This window comes from Anas platyrhynchos, chromosome 16 (genome assembly GCF_047663525.1).
Source record: "Anas platyrhynchos isolate ZD024472 breed Pekin duck chromosome 16, IASCAAS_PekinDuck_T2T, whole genome shotgun sequence".
NCBI classification, from domain to species: Eukaryota; Metazoa; Chordata; class Aves; order Anseriformes; family Anatidae; genus Anas; species Anas platyrhynchos.
The window spans coordinates 2,060,330-2,077,390 of record NC_092602.1 but is presented as its reverse complement, the minus strand read 5'-3'; the positions used below and the strand labels follow the sequence as shown (position 1 = coordinate 2,077,390).

The 17,061-nt window shown below is 43.9% G+C and overlaps 2 protein-coding genes across 3 annotated transcripts in view; both read right to left on the bottom strand.

Annotated features, from left to right (window-relative positions):
• Positions 1-109: 109 nt before the first annotated feature.
• On the bottom strand, positions 110-5,138 carry ERP29 (endoplasmic reticulum protein 29). The gene is made up of 3 exons (XM_038187310.2): positions 4,973-5,138; positions 3,081-3,219; positions 110-1,932 (listed from the first exon to the last, which is right to left on the bottom strand). Exons 1-3 carry the CDS (start codon positions 5,093-5,095, stop codon positions 1,430-1,432), a joined length of 765 nt encoding a protein of 254 aa, XP_038043238.1. The 5' UTR covers positions 5,096-5,138; the 3' UTR covers positions 110-1,429.
• A 494-nt stretch (positions 5,139-5,632) lies between these two features.
• NAA25 (N-alpha-acetyltransferase 25, NatB auxiliary subunit) overlaps positions 5,633-17,061 on the bottom strand; it is a 29,726-nt gene continuing 18,297 nt past the window's right edge. The window contains exons 16-24 of one of the 2 annotated variants that reach the window (XM_038187303.2): positions 13,940-14,091; positions 13,530-13,655; positions 12,997-13,240; positions 12,651-12,774; positions 12,218-12,283; positions 11,649-11,746; positions 11,313-11,423; positions 10,720-10,866; positions 5,633-8,862 (exon numbers count right to left, since the gene is read on the bottom strand). In XM_038187303.2, the coding sequence (XP_038043231.1) occupies positions 8,740-8,862; positions 10,720-10,866; positions 11,313-11,423; positions 11,649-11,746; positions 12,218-12,283; positions 12,651-12,774; positions 12,997-13,240; positions 13,530-13,655; positions 13,940-14,091 (1,191 nt within the window). In that variant the 3' untranslated portion in view covers positions 5,633-8,739. The remainder of the gene's footprint in view (positions 8,863-10,719; positions 10,867-11,312; positions 11,424-11,648; positions 11,747-12,217; positions 12,284-12,650; positions 12,775-12,996; positions 13,241-13,529; positions 13,656-13,939; positions 14,092-17,061) is intronic. The other variant, XM_072024158.1, reaches the window with a different exon arrangement.

Here is a 17,061-nt window from a genome sequence, read left to right as displayed (position 1 = left end):
CGCGGTCTCCTCAGGAGCCTCCACCCCGCTCCACCCCCCTCAGCCTTTGCCTTCTCCCTGACCCCCAAAACCAGCAGCAGTTTCTTTAGTAAGCAGTTGAAGCGTCAGCTATTAATTGGAACCGGTTTATTTTTATTATTATTAATTATTATTATTACAGCATTTTTAATACACTTCACCTTGCAGCAATGTCTGCTCCTTGAGATTCAAAAGGCAGCAAAGCTCCCTCAGAAATGAGTTTTGCCGAGCTTGGAAGCGGAGCCTTGAGGCAGAAGGCGCAGCAGGTGTTCCTCTCAGCCTGGGGCCCTGATCAGCAGCCGCCTGAGCTCCACACAGCAAGGACAGCACCCACAGCACCTGCTTGCCTGATCCCTGGGCCAGGTACCTCCATTAAAGCAGGTGGAGCTTTTAAGGAATTAATACTTTTGCTTCCCGTCACAAGACCTCGTTTTCAAACACTTAAAACTCTGCCAAACGCTGTTGAAGCTTTAGTTTGAGTGCCATTCACTTCTGAAGACCAGGTTGGAGAAGGTATTTCATTCACGTTGACTACTGTTTGCAACTTTTCAATGTATTTGTCTCCCTTTCTTCTGAATTGGGGAGGTGAAGACTGATCAGGAAGAACAGGCAAAAAGCACAGGCACTGATGTCCTTTTCATGGGGAAGCTCACCTGAATTTACCTCATCAGCCTCTGAAAAGGCCTGTTTTTGCACTGGTGAGTCTCCTTGTAACAGCACCTCGAGGTGATCTGCCCTTGCACTGTGCTCGCTCAGCCCAAATATCGTGACGGGGCTCGGGAGGACGCTTGCTGACAGCAGATGCAGGGCGAGTTTGGAGGGCAGAGAACCTGGCTTAACCTCACCTGGGGGCTGCCCAAGGCAACCAGAGACAGGAGCCACTGGAGGAGAAGGCAGAAAGAGGAAACTGCGGGTCTCTCGGTCAACAGCAGGTAAGAAAAGCAAGACTGGGGTAAGAAGCCCTACTGGGAAGGCAAAAGGTAGGATGAGGGGGAAAGGGCATAAAACCCAAGGGCACTAAAACCAGGGGAAGGTAGGGACAGGGGCGTCAAGTCTGTACCTTTTAAAGCCCGTAAGATAGAATGTGGGACTGAATTTTGTTATTTGTTTGCCAGGGAACACCTGTAAAAACCACCAGGAATGTGCCTCAGGCCAATCTAGTATTTTTTTTTTTTTGGTCTACTTTAACACTGTTATTTAATGATATTACACAATACTGGGAGCTTGCTTTAAGGTGATTTTCCCAACATTTAGAATACTGTATTTTTAAGGAATGGCTCGATTTTATAGCTGACGATATCAGAAGGAAATCTGCTGCTCTCTTGAAGACAGCGGGAAGTTTTCTTGCATAAGGAGAACTGGTTAGGACTCTCGACAGTGTTTCACAGCTTGTACAAAGTTATCCAACATATTAGAGCTCATCTTTTTCGTTATTCTTCTTCAGGAAAGAAGCAAGGATATTGAGGCTTTTCTGGAGCTCCTCCTTTTTTCCATCACTCATTTTGTTCTTCTCAATCAGTTTCGTGATTCGGACGACTTCATTAGCAGCAAACTCTTCTCCCTGCTCCAGTATCTTGCTCATAATTTTCAAGTATTGCTCAGCTGACTTCTTCTCAGTTTCTTTTGCTTTTTCTAAGCTTTGTTGCCCCTTTTTCAGGAGGGACTGCCGCTCTGACTTTTCGGTGGTACTCACAAACTTGCTGGCCAGCATGTCATACTCCTTCAGGCAGCCTGGCATCCCCAGATAGATACCACTACTCTTCAGCCAGCGCTGAATAGCCCCGGCTTTAATTTGGCCAGTGTAAGGTAAAGGATTGTCAAAGTCACCATCCCGAAACAAGTAAAAAATAGGGAACTTTTCCTTATCCATCTTGTACTTTTCGCCCAGGTCAGTGTTCAGTTTATCACCGTAATCTGTCAAGAGAAAACAAAACAGAAAAACACAGTATATTAAGCTAATGAAATAAAATATTTTAGGATTCTCTTGTATTACAAACTGACAAATATTTGTCTCCAGAGTTTCAACAATTCCTAATAACCTCTGTGCCAGGAAATGCCATACACTGAAACAAAAACACTCCAGAAAATCATTTGGGCAAGGCAGACCATCATTAGGTTTTCCCAAGAAAAATACAAGATTCTAATGATGCTTTTCTTTGACTGTTAGCACAAAACCTCTAGGAACAAACCCAGTTATTGTTATGGGAAATTAATTGTGGTTTTTTCCTCCTTGTTTTGTTTTGTCCTTTGATATTACAGTTAGATGGATTCTTTTTTCCTGGTCTATGTGCAGAGAGCACACCCTTGTATTTTAGTTCTGACAGCATTCCAAGCAACGGGATGTTTTTACTTCTCACATAAATTCCATTTATTCTTGAGGACAAAAAACATAACTCAAGGGATGTCAACCATGCTGCCTGGGTAAACCAACGTGTGCTTAGCAATGTCAGTGTGGTTCCAGTTAGGCAATTTCTGTGGGCTTAAATCCTTAATTCTACCTGCAAAGCAAGAACGAGTAAGGTGGCAGTGAGCCATTCCTCATTGCTTTCCCACTGAAGTCAACAACAAAACGCCAGCTTACGCCAGCCACGGTGCAACAACCACTTTCTGAGCCTTATCAGCAGCAAAGAGAGGGTTTGCTACAATTAATTAATCATATTGCTTTGATTTGTTTGACCAGGCTGATGGCTAAAACCCAGTTCTTGCGGGGTCTGGTCCCTGAAAATGGATGAAAAGGTTTATTTCAGGAACAAAAAAAAAAAAAGGAAGGAAGAAAAGTGCTGTGAAGGAGGAGGGTGGCACCCACTGGAGCCGTGGGCTGTCTTGCTTCATTAACCAGCCGACAGCAGAGCGCAGCACTCCCACGCTCGCTGCAGGAGGTGACGGCGGAGCTCTGCTACCAGCCAGGGCAGGGCCACTCGGTGTTTCGGTCTGACAGCACCGTGTCAATCTCGTCTCCCACTACCAGAATTACCTCAGAGCCTATTTTGAGCAGAGACTGCAGCGGGTTTTACTTTCTCGCCACCAACCTGTAGTGTACGAATCTGTTCAGAGCTCCTCACCTGATATCCCCACTTCAGCCACCAGAAGATCTTCACTGGAGCCTGAGCTCTCTGCCAGCTTTTTGAACTCATCTTGTTTCTCACCGTAAGGATATTGTGTATCAAATTTCACCAGGACAAACTTATGCTTCGGAATTACCTAAAATAAGAAAAAAAGAAAAAGACAAAACTTAAAATTTCAGGTTTGAGCAATCTACAAGCCACCTAAGGTTGTTTTAGCTCTTTCATATTTTCCTGCGCAACGAGTAGGTGCAGAGGGAGATGGAAATTTTTTAATTATAGCCTTTGAAAAGTGACTCACTGCAGCGTGAGCGAAAACTGCATGTACGTATCCCTATAGCAGATGATAACGATGGTACACGATCGGTTCGGGGGGATCTGATAACGGCTTTAATTATACATGATTTGCTTATTGTAAACCTGATCGGCATCTTGGAAGCAAGTCAGTGAAGACTTCCAGGGGGATGTTAGGAGGTTGGAGGACAAATCTAAGGCCGTTCTGAAGCGTCCCAGCATGAGAACCGCAGCTCAGAGCGGAGGTACGGGCAGGAGCGGAAACGCTGCTCTGGTTCAGTACACAGCGTTGGTGTTTAATCGATTCCTCTCCACTTCTGCCGTTGCTTTTGAATTTAGCTCTGCTAAATGAGCTCGGGCGTGAATCTGCCACCTGCTTTGGGCTCTGTTCTGCCCCCAGGAGAAGACCTTGCAACATCTTTTTTTTCTAGTGAGCACAACCGGCTCGCAGCGCAGGTCCCCGCCTACACAGCGCCCTGCGAGTGCTGCTCAAGCAGGGACACAGCAGCTGCTTGCACCACTTCACGAGCCTCCAGCTCAGGGCCTGTTGATCTCGCAGCTTATTTACTGTCCTTGTATGAAGCAAACGCAGCGTGTTACAGCTCTGACATTTCTGCCGGTCTCTTCAAGCTCCTCTTGCAGCACACTGCCAATTACTTCAACTTCTCCTCCTAAGGAGCTAAGGGCTGTAGAACGCAGTAGCCTTAAAACACCAAAAAGGGTTTGTCACAGCAGAAAAATCAGGAGGGGGCTGGCGTGTGGCAAGAGCTATTTGCTCATGTCAGGGCAGTTTGTTCAGGGCAGACGCTTTTTAAACAGCTCAGCTGATCATTGTCTCTCCTGCCCGTGTTGCTAAAGTGCCCGCGCTGATCCTGCAATTCGATGGCTCCCTTTCGACAGGCTCTTCTCTGCCTCCCTACCACCCAGCTGTGCCATCCTTCCCAGCACTGGTCACTGCTGAATTAAAAACCCTTCCAGGCTCTTGGAAGACGCTTTCAAAGCGATTTTTTGGGGAAAAAAAATAAAGAATAAGGACAAAACCCCCAACCAAGTATGCAACCCTGACAGCAGCCATCTGCTCCGTCTGACCCTTCTGCTCCATCCACACAAACCCCAGGGACATGGCTCAGAGCGGGGACCACCCGAGGATCGCTTCGCCGTGCACGGGGGGCGCAGGGCAGGGGCCGGGAGGCGGCGGCGCCGCTCCGCCCGCAGGGAGCCGAACCCCGCCGGGCCCCGCACGGAGCCGCCGGCCGCGCTGAGCCCCCCGCGGCCCCGGCTCCACTTGGAGCGCGCCTATTGGCTGCCCATCTCCCCTGCCGCTCTCCCATTGGCTGCTCACCGCCACTGCCGCTCTGCCATTGGCTGATCCCGGATCCTCAGCCATCCCGCGAGCCCCGCGCCGCGCCGGCTCTACCCCGGCTGCCCCCTCTCCGCGCCCCCCGGTCCCCCCCACCCCAACCGCGGCTCCTTCCCCCGGGCCCCCCGCGGCAGCCCCGCGGTGCTCAGGGCCGGAGCGCGGCTCTCCCTGCACGGCCGCGCCCCCCACCTCCCCCCCCGAGCTCCCCCGCGCGGGCCCAGCAGCCCCCCGGCGGTACCTTGTAGAAGGTGAGCGAGTCGAGGGGCACGGAGCCCTTGGTGTGCAGGGCGCGGCTGCCGGGCAGCGCCAGGCCCAGCAGGCAGCCGAGGAGCAGGGAGCCGGCGGCGGCCGCCGCAGCCATGGCGGAGAGCGGAGGGAGTGGGGCGGCGGTCACGTGGCCGTGCGGAGCGCCCGCCGCCGCCGCCGCCACCGGGGCCCGGCCCCCCCCCGCCCCGGGCTGCGGGTGGCCGGAGGGGAGCAGGGGCACGGGGGGGGGGGGTTCAGGTGCAGGCAGGCGGCTCTGAGCGGCCCCGGTGGGCACAGCGCTTTGAGGGGAGCTCTAGGGCTTTCCCGTGTCCTCAGCTAAAGGTAGGACATAAAGCAGAAAAAGCCTGAGCAGCAGCGACAGAGGAGCATGGCAAAGAGGAACCATGAAGACAAAGAGCCATCAACCCCCTCCCTTGAGCAGGCAGCGCTTCGAACCCCGACCACATGCAGAAAGCTGCATTTTTCTCCCCCTGCTTTCTCTTTATTCAGCCCAGGTAACTTGATTTTCTCCTTGCCCAGCACCAGAACATCCAGCTTCACCAAGAAGCTGACCGTGGATAAGAGCATAGACAAGCACTATGGTTACATCCCGAGCATCCAGATGGAAAAATGAAAGAGGCAGCAAGACTGATTCGTAACGAAACTGACTTTTATATAAATTATAAACCCATCCAGTTTAAAGCAGATCGTTTGCAGTTGTGTCACTTAAGTCCGTAGAAGGCTGAGGCATACGTATCTTCTACAGTCATAAATTACAATGAATAATCAAGGAAGAGAAAGTTCAGATAAGGCTGCAGATACAACAAAAAAAATCCCGTTTGAGATTACTAACGGTTAAAATAACACCATGATTATCAATGATCGCAAAATATAAATGCAACTCTCGAACAGTTAAAATTGGTAAAAAGTACAAAAATGAGGGGGAACACAAACAGGCATTGTACATTTTCTTCGGTATGTAGACAAAGCAGGGTAAGAGATTTCTGACCTTCATCTACATTAGATACCAACTTAAAGCAAAGAGGTGAGGAAATCTGTAAAAGGATCGTGGCTCATGATCCCAGTAGTATAAAAGCAGTATTTTTTTCAGTCTGTAAACAGTAGTCTTGGTAGCTTTTTCTAAGTATGTTTTTCAATTCATCATCAAAACCAAACCAAAACAAACAAAAAACAAACCCCAAGAGTGGAAAAGGGTGAACAGCAGCAATGGTTGATAGCTTGAACTTCTTACCAAGTCCCAGGGGGACACATTCTGGAAGGGAAATGCTCTTTTGTAAGAAATATATAATATATTTAACTGTACACAATTTATAAGGAGAGAGAAATTCTCCCTCTCCCTCAAGCAAGCCCCCAAATAATCGGTACACAGTCATTTTTGCACCCCCACTGACTCCTCCCAGAGAGGAGTTACAGCTTGTGATGAGATGGCGTCTGGTTTATAAAACACTGAGTGAACCAAGTTGTATTTGACAAGTTTATCATTCACCTGTGGCCAGACCTGGAAACGGAACAGCAGGCAACACACACAGTCAGCATTCCCCCCGTGCTGGTTGTGGATGGGCTGAGGGAGCAGCCACCAGAGCTGAGCCCTGCTGTCATCTCTTCTCAGGCTTCGCTTCAGACAATGCACATCCCCTCCCTCACCTCCCCCCAGCAATTTCAATTCTGCTTTTAAGGGAACTGATGCAGAAATTTTTTTTTTTTTTTAAACAAGTTCTGCTTTCTGGCCCACAGGGTTTTAAAAGCTTGGTTATATTAACCCTGCCTCACTTTTGTCGCTGTTCTTATTGATACAACTGGTCAAGTTCAGCCTGTCGCAGCAGCAGTGCAAGGAAATTCCAGCAGAAGTCAGCCCCTGGACGAGGATGCTGTGTCAACTCTGCATTCAGTGCTGGTGTTTGCATGAAGCCCTACCTACATTTACACTGCCACAGGGAGGGGATGGGACAGGAACATCAGCAGTGGCAATTTGTCTCCTTTAACGAAAACGGGCAGTGCAGATTTCTGGCTCAGTGCTTCTCTGTGAATTGCATAATCTCAGCACGTACCCTACACATTTCAAAGCATCAGTGTCAGTCATCAGTCTTGCTTTAATTTAAGGAACACACCCTTCTTTCAAAAATGGTATTTCTATACAACGTATAAGACAGTTCAGTTTGTTCAGGAAAAGGATTACTCTAAAACAGACTTTAACACGTTTTGGTATTCCTCCAGCCCAGAGCACTTACCAGACATCGCAGTTAAACCATGAGGACATCCCTTACAATTTAGACAACCTGCAGACAGCCTTCTTTCCCTTTCAGGATGGGGCAAAAGCAAAACTAAATCCAGCAAGAGCAGCAATGTGAATTTTTTTTTTTACACAGGGGATTTATTTTAAAAAAATACTCTCATCAACATTCTAGCATTTCTAACAAAACATATTCGGAAGAGATGACAAAAGTAGGATTGTCAGCTCTCTTAGAACTTTAAATATAGGCTTCAGTTACTAGCTGCTTTAGATCAGAAGATGAGGAATCTGTTGAAGTCCGACCTGTCCCTCGGATTGTAGGTGCAACGTGTACTTTTTTGCCTACCAGTTTTAGGCTGCATTGCTCCTTTAGAACGAAAAAAAAAAAAAAAAACAGCAGAAATGCAGATTCAGAAGGAGCAGATGATGCAATTGCACTTTCTAAGAGAATGCCTAACGAGCTAGTACTCGAATAATCAAAGATCAACTGCAAAAAGCAAGCATACAGTTATAAAAAGTATTCTCAGCCTCATACCACAGCGGAAGCAAAAGTTACCTCTGCCAACTTAAAACCAAAGCCAACAGGATTTAATTTCTATGAAAATATTTAAGTCTTAAAGTTTTGGTAATCTAAATACACTTCTTTAGAAGTCATGATGATTGCTGCTTTACATTAAATTGACATGAAATTAGAACGCAGTGTCAGACTTCACTGCAGCTATTATATACATGGTCTCTGGTTTTGTCTTTTTTTTTTTTTTTCCTGAAACTCTAATTCCCATCTCTTTCGAGAACTTAACGGCCAAGTTTGCTCCTCATCAGCTCTGCAGTTTTTCTGAACACAAAACCACCCCTTTCCTCCAGCAGCTAGCTCCACGCTCAGCCCTTAGCACAACGAGGCACGGCTCGCTCCCACCCTACAACGGAAGGCTGGGCAATGCGGGAAGGCTGCGTGCAGGGGGGATTCCCCCAGTGCAGCCTCGCACCCCCCTGCTGGACCAACCCCCGAATTCGGAAGGACCAGGTGGCTTGTGGACAAAATAGGCAGCTCCAAAACTGGCTTGTTTCATCTGGTGGCTGAATGCGGGCATCTACGATTTCTGCATTTCTAAGGCAAGGACCATACAAAAATTATAAACACTGTATGGTGATGAAAATACAACTCCTTTGAGATATATACTTTACACTGGATTTCTATTGCTGCTTCTAAAGACCATCTCCAGTTGTTTCTAGAGATCAAAAGGGAAGAAAGTTAAATTTTCTCCTGTTGCAATATACTTATGAACATGTATAAAAAGTGGTCAAACCCCGAGAAGGGTCCCTGCTTCTTGTTTATATACAATAATTTAAGTCAGCTGAATACATCTGTAATACCTAGAAAAACTGTTTTATGATTTTAAGTCCTTCATGCATTATGAGGAAGTTCTGGATTAAAGTGATGGTATATCGGATGTTGCTTCTGTCTGGGACTCTGGTGTCACTCCCCTGTGGAGTCTGTCAAAGATTTCTCAAATCTTTAGTTTTTTAATAGTGTCAAGTCTCTTTTTCAGCAGCTCTCCAATTTCCTGAACTGAGTGATGGTAACTGCTCTGGACCTTTCCTTGCACAGTCTTTGTAAACTTTTTTTCTTCCTGCAAAATGCAAAAGAGAAACCATTCACTCAATAGCAATTGTTTGAATTCTATGATCAAACATCCCATACCATCTCAGCAAACACCAAGAAGAATTTAATTAGGATCATAGTAAGTTTACCAAGGGAATGTCATCAGGGAAGAGTAAGTAGCACCTGGGTCAGCACCAGTAATTCCTACACATACCGGGATTCCCCAGACAGGTCTGGTAATGTTATCATTTCTTCAACAGCTCTGCAAACTCTCTCACGTGAAATTTATGGCTGAAATTGAGGGTGCATGTAGCACTTTGAGTCAAAATTTATTAAAGTAGAGAATTCCTTATATGGAGAGCTGAACTCAGACAGCAAATGAATGCTGACCACCTAACGATCTTACACCAAATTCCAGAAGCACAATTGAGTCACACTGGATTCACTATCACCCATTCTGCAGCACTGGTGTACCCTGTCCTTCCCAAAGGGATTAAATTCCCTTCCACATGCAGTTTTCTATTACCCCGAACTAAGGGGCTTTTGGGAGGATCACCATCATGAGACATTGTTTGCATCGAAGGGCAGCAGCCAAAACCACTGTCCTGTCAAGAGGAGACTTGCTACCAGGATGTCTTTTGCAGACTCTTTTATAGATGTTAATCGGGAAAGCCCGAGTGCCTTCTGATGCAGGAAAAGTCTCACATCAGCAGCAAGTTTTGGCAGGCACATCGCCAGTAACGCTCCATTCCTGAATCACAGCAGAATTTTCACTAACACTTGTACCCAAGTACTTTTTGAAAGCACTTTTCAGTTCTAAACACATTGGGCTGCAAACACAGTCCTGGCTCTGAGAAGAGCTACACATATTGCCTGGACCTGGGTTTACTGTGACATCAAAAACAAATGGAACAGGAACCACGAATAAGAATAGAAACCATGAATAAACACAGGAAAAGTCAGACTCCCACAGGTGCTTCTGCTCAACTCTATGTGAATCTAATCTGTGGATTTTGTGAGTCTGCCTTGTGCAGCAATTTGATGCCTTGCATGAGAGAAGGAATATGGAGGAATTTGCTGACTCAAGGAACAGAATAATCACAAAGATCTCAACAATTACCTGAAAACAACTTAGTCCTCTAAAGCTGAAACTTTTGATATTAAGATCATGTACTTTTAATTTTTATTCAAATTTACAAGAAGTACAGTCTAAGGAATTTCCTTGCTTTATCAGTTCTCTTTTTATTTAAGTACATATATTTTATATTTTTATATATACTTCTGATGCTTCTACATCAGTCTATAACAAGACAAGGGAAATTATCTTAAAAAGTCAATCTTCCTCACTAGGCCTGTGTTTCACATGTTTAAATTTGGCATGAGGCTTGGCACGCACACTGCCTATTTCTCCTGTTTTTGGTTTTCCCTACACAGCCAAGAGTGGGGAAAGAAAGTTGCCACTCATTTTTCCATAAAGATCAACTAAATGTTACCAGGGAAGTGACTAATCTGCAGTATGAGAATCTCAAAAGTTTCCCAGAATAAGTATTTTGCATCCCTTATGGCATACTAAGAGACAGATGAACAGAATAAGTCACATCACAGACAAAAATAATGTTAAAACTTATGATTTTCTTCACTATCATATAAAATGAAACTAATTAAAAATCCCTGTGTTTAAAACCCATTTGTTAAGATTATTCTGCATAGGGAGCAAGAATTGATCAGCTGAGGAACAGTCACTTAGCCAGATGACAAACTATAAAAAACTAATTTCCCACTCCAAAACTCAATGTGGTCCCTCATACCTGGTTAACAGTGATTAAGTCAATCCTAACAGGTTTCTGTCTGTCACACAAGTATACAGAGCACGGCAAGTTCTTACCTGTAAAAGCAGAGTGTCCTTGAGGGACAACTCTTCAAGTTTTAGTGCAGTCAGAATTATTTCAAGCCCTTTGATGTGATCTATTACATTGGAAGTTAACGTCTGTAGTTCGGTAACATAGTCCAGGAAGTGTGTAAAAACAGGTGGCTATAAAAACAAACACATACTTTTAATTTATAAATACATGTTAATGCCTCTTCAAATGACTATTCTGTATTACAACTCACTTCATAACACCTATCATTGCTAAACACCTCCTCCCCCACAGCGTTGCTAAACTTAAACCTACCTACCCAGAGAAACACTATCAGTTAACTACCTTACTGTAGCACGTTCAGGCAAGAAAGGCCTGTGATAATCTAAGCTGTATTTCTCATTAAAAAGCTCTCGTGATAGCAAGTGCGCCACATCTCTGACATTTGATTTTAAACAGAAAAGGAATTAAAAAAAAATCAGTAAACTGAACTCTAATTTACATCAGACTCTACAAGAGAAAAAGTTTATGCAAAACTGTTGTCTATCCTGATTTTTCTTTCAGTGTAAATAACCGGATTGAGGGATTGGAGTAGAAGAGAAAAAGGTATATCGTCTACCATAGCTACACTGCTTTCTTTTTTTTTCTTCTTCTTTTTTTGCAGGTTGGATTTAAAAGGTCGGAGGACACTGTCACAGTAACTTGATACCCACAGGGTGATGGAGATCGTCTGGAAAAAGAGGTACAAGTGTGTTACAAGTTGCATTTACTTTACAAAGTGGCTCCTAAACTTATTTTACTGTACTCCTAGTGAAAAGACTCAGAGTAGTCAGAATATGCAAAAGCTCCACTTTCATAACTGACTGAGATCGAAGAATTTTCAGTGTGTTTTAGTCCCAACATTCCCACTCTGAAGTACTCCAAAATTTCCGTTTTCCAACAAAGAAAATAATACCTCAACAAAGAAGACTAAGTTTTCTAACAGGTTTGGCTGAGTTTTCAAGGTGCCATCTCTGACTTCAATCAAGTCACCTTTACATTTATTGAACAAGTCTGAAAAGAAAAAAAAGAGAAGCCTTATTTAGTACATGCAGATCAACTTAAATGCTCATTTTCTGTGCACCACACATCTCAGTGTCATTATCAGTCCTCTGATAGCTTTGCATGCTAAGTTGTTAGGGATAAATTTGGCCAAAGCCTCTCAAGAAGGTCTAGCTGTAAAGTTTCCTCTAAACTGTATTTCATTACAAATGGTATCTCCACACCACGCTTGGACCAAATATCAGGGAGACAACTGTTGCTAAGACTAAGCTGTAATGTAGTGAAATGACAGAGCATAAAGACATCTGTGGCATGCAACAACTTCATGATCAAACAAGCCAAAGGGATGCTCAGCCTTTCTTTCAAGCACATTTCAAAAGGGTCTGCAGATGCGTTAATGCATTTTTATGTATTTGCAGCACACTCAGGACCTTGTAACATGAAGCAGTAACTACCGCTACTTATTCTTGGGTTACTACTTACCTGTTAGTCGTTCTATTAAAGACTTGAAACTATTCCCTATCCTCTCCTGGATTTCTGCTGAATCTTCTGAAAAGAAAATAAAAACAAGTGAATAAAAGTAGTTCTAAACTACAAGTTCTGCATTTTCTGCTTTCAGAAAACCAAGAGGCATTTAAATGTAATTTAGTGTTAGCAGTGAAAAGCCAATGCAACTGCTTTCAAAGAGTATCTTGTATTATATCAACATACACAGCACAAAAATGAAGAGTCCGATAAAACACTAAATTAAAGTGTCATCTCCAAGACAAGCATCATTCAAAAATTAACACACAAGTAACAGTTTGGGTCCACATGATCCAATGCCTAGCAGTTTTCAGACTAAGTGGAGACACATCACACCCTCCCACCACACATCGTGACAATCTGGTTACACCCCTGCCCCTCAAACACTTACCTAAGCCATTGGTATCTAGTTCATAAATATCACTAACAAGATAAAACAAGCTAGTCTGGCATTGACAGCTGCCATTACTGAAGAAGCCAGCCATTCGGGTAGGAGGAGGGCCAAGGACAGGATACTAGGCAAGAAGCAAAGAAAAAGATAAAGGTGTTGCAGCTTTTCCTTATCCAGAACACAGTGTTTGCCTCTGGCACATCTCTCAGTCAGATTCATACACTACAAACTCAGGGTCAGTTAAGTGCATTCTGCAGCCTGCTGGACGTTACCAGATGCATTCAGTTTCTCTGCTTGCATTCACGTTCATTTAATATTTGAGGATAGCTTTTTCCTTAATGGGTACCTGAATTTTTTGTTCTAGAAACTTCTTCCCTGAATCCACTGCCGCTTCCAGCTGCTGAAGCAGAGATCGAATTGTATCAATCTTGGATGAGACGCCGTTCTCTGCAGTCTTTTCAGAGTTCTTTGGTTGAATAGTGTGACTAAGAGTTGGGAGTCCGCTTACTAGCCTTAAAGTTAAAGACCGGATTCGCAACCACACGGTTTCTTCTTCCAGTGAGAGTTTCCTATGTTCTTCAGAAATGTCCCTAGAGAAAGGCACCAAACGTTTTCAGGAAAATGCAAAGTTTGCACTCGGGTACAAAAGCCTATCCCAAAGTTATTGAATAATGCATTAAGAGGAAGAAGTGGTCAGAAATTCAGAAAATTGTATTAATATGTAAAAAGGCAGCACTGCTGGAAGTGATGAATGAATGTTAAGTTTGCAGTTAGCCAGCCTAGAGAACATTTAAGTATGGGTTTTGCCCTGAAAAGATCTCCTTCACCATATGCTATAGAAAAAGGTGCAAGACTGCAGCTGAGAATATTTCTACTCACCTGTCTTTTGGATCCCAGTTAAACAGGACTGTCAGGTCTCTGTTGTCACGCAAATCTTTCCACGGAATGTCATCCTCTTCTGGACTCAGACTCATGGACTTTATACTTTCTTCTAAACTGGTTGATCTGTACGTAAAGGGCAAGTAACATGAAATCACACATCTGAGCACTGGAAACGAAAATAACAGCTAACTAACAGACCACATTCTCTCAACTCTTCAGGTGTCAGCAACGTTACACACAGTACAAAGATGCTGAAGGAGACAGCAACGAAGAGAGCAGCTTTCACTTTCTGCCAAACAGCCACAAGTGCAACTTACTAAGGTATCATTTAGCCACTGTTTACTTATGCATAAGTCTTCATTTTTTCCCTGTGCAAGGTATTATACACTCACTGCTGCTGTACTTACATATTTGCTTCAAGTAAGAGGTCTAACAACATCCGTTCTGTGCGAACTTGCGCAAAGTGAAGGGAAGAATTCAGCCGGTTTCTAAATGCAATGAATTCCGGGATCTTCTCAAACGCGCCGTACTTGTAGGCTTGAATGATATATTCTGAGGTCTACAAGAAAACACACACCAGCTCTGTATTAGTTACTTCTATAAATTCAAGACTAGTTTAACAAGGTCACTGCCAAGAAATTGCATTTCTGTGGCTTTCATTAACCCAGAGAATCAGGCAGATACTCAGACCCTGGGAGAAGCCTGTAGCTTTGCTGCTTTAATTTAATAATGCTCAGCCACTCCACTAGGTAGTGTTATTTGGTAACCAGACCAACACTGAACAAGATCACGTTCCTGTTGCCACAAACTGAAAGATACTTATAGATGGAGAGAGATGATTTTAGAAGGTTCTTTTATTTATTTATTTTAAAGAAAGATTCATTTTTCAAATCATTATTTCATTTTAAGAAGTACTTTCAGACAAAATAAATACATCCCAGGTTTCCTGGAATTGACTTGGATGTGCATCACATATTACCACAACACAGATTAAAAAAATTACTCACACATTTTTTTGTTTCTTTTTTTATTAGATTTTTAATACAGTATCACAAAATAACATCACAAAGCACATACATATTACAATACAGGCTAAGCACCAAAGGAAACTATCAGGGTCCATAAGACAGATTGCTTCCCTTCTGATGAAATGCAGCTATACAAGGAACACAACTAATATTTCACCTAAGTCCAAGCAATCTCCAGGAGGAGATTTATGTGATGAAGGAGCCCCAAACAAGCACCATATTTCAACAAAAATTCCTAACTGCATAGACGGAGTGAACAATTTATGCTCCCAGTCAAGACAGATGGCTGTCTTTTTAAATCAGAATCACTCCACGAGTGAGAAATTCTGGCAAATCAAATATTTTCTTCTGAATATGACTATGGAATGCACTGAAGATGAGAGGCACCAAAAAGACCCCTGGGCAATGGAAATCTGTACTATACAAGCTCAACCTGTTGGAAAGGCTCACAGACTGCAAGCTAGCACTCACAAATAAAAGCCACCTTTTTTTTTTTTCCTCCCTCCAAAATACAAAATGTCCTCTAGGTAGCTCTGTCTTTCTCCTAAGCAATTTGGTTATTTGTACTGTATGAAAAAAATATGCCAAATATTCAGCAACATACCCTCTGATATACAGCCTTGCAGAGTTCATTGTCAGGCTACGGGATTGCGCTATGGTAGCTAATTCAACTGCATCGACGTGGTTTTTAAATCCCCATAGGACACGTTGGTGCTCTGTTTGCCTGCAGTATCTGGAGAAATTAAAGACGGACGGACACAAGAAAATTAGAGAGATTACTTGTGATTCTGCATATTTAAAGGAGGACTATCTTGAGAAGGATGAAATTGCCTTTTTAGCATTGGCCAAATATAGCAATACCGTCTTCTCTCTCCTCCCTGTCCTTGGCATCCTCTCCCAGAGCAGAAATATTATGTCAGGATTGCACAGCAGCTTAGATGGCTGCTACTTATGGGACCCACTCTTAACTGGATTCACTTCAGACCGTTAAGTTCACCAAGTCAGAAGGAAAATCTACTTATCCAAAGCAATCCCTTTGAATCAGTAGCTTTATTTTCTATACCAGATTTGCTCACACCCCATACTTCCTGCTCTAAGCAGAGCCCATGCACAGAACACACGGGACATGTTCTCTATGTTGTAGCAGACATTCCAGCTAGCATCAACATCACCCTAAAGGGGCAGGCAGCAGCTGAAATCAGGCAGGAAGGTAACCTTGAAAGGACAGTCCTCCGTTAACACTGCAGTTAGATACTGTTATGGGACTTCAATGGGAAGCTGATTATCAGGACCCTAAGCATGAAGTAGCAACCCCAGCAGAACCACTGGAGCATGGAAACTGGTGCCATATTCCGACCTTGTGTTACTGGAGGTATCTTACGGTACAGACCCTGTTTTTTCCCCTCTGTTCTTGACACGCCACCATCTCAGATGGGCAGTGCCCCACACTAAGAATTCTCCTCCTGCAATTTGTATGTCATGGTTATTTTATGGGACACTTGATATTTGCACACTAACATGGCTTTTGATGAGTTTCCCACTAAAAAGAAGATTCTGAATTCTGGAATCATCCAGAACATGAGAAATTTGGCTCCTCAAGAACAACAATGGCTCACAGTCCTCCAGTTGCAATACTGTCTCCAAGAAGAGACATGACATGAGTGGATTCCAGAGATGCATCCTTGTCTTGTAGCATGAAGCATTATATGACACTTATTGCATCATTTTCCCTGCTCTTGCAATTTCAGCCTTTTAAGGTGTGGTAGTGAGGCAGGTCGAACAGCTCAGGCACCTCTTTTTCAGCATTTCTCAGTTGTTTGTTCAGTAGCATTTTCCTGGCAACAGCACTTGGCACGTGGCTCAGTGGGTCTTTCAGTAGATGTATGCTGAGCTACTGTAGACAGTCAGCTTGTGCTCTTCTAGCATCTTTATTATTCATGCCAAAAAGAATAACCTTCTTCTGCTTCACTCAGTGTTTTCCCTGGAGAGATGATTTCTTGCTGCTTTACAACACAGCGCTCCCAAGCAGACAAATCACATCTGGTAGTTTTTTCAGCTCACTTTTTTCACCTGGCACACTGCAGTGAAACATTTTATTTGGACAGTTGGTTCCAGGTACGCTTTTTGTTAAAAAGTCACTCGGTGGATGTTAAACAAGACTGAACAAGTCACTCCTCATTTAAAAAAAAAAAAAAAAAAGCCACAACTACCAAGAACAGACATCTAGGAGAAAGCTGTCTGGATCCAGAGCTTCACTCCAGCACAACACATCCCACCCAGGAACCCACAGGATCTTAGCAAGTAGAATCAGTGCTTAAACAATCAGCAAGTGAGGGAAGCAGATGAGAGCAAGCTCCAACCTCATGATCCACATGCATCTCTGTGCATCCCCCTCCCTACAGTGAAATTTGTGTTGGACACGGGTCACAGTAACTCAGCAGCTACCTTTCAGGCACAGGTAAATGGCAACTGGTAACTTGTACCTAGAAATAACCTTGGCT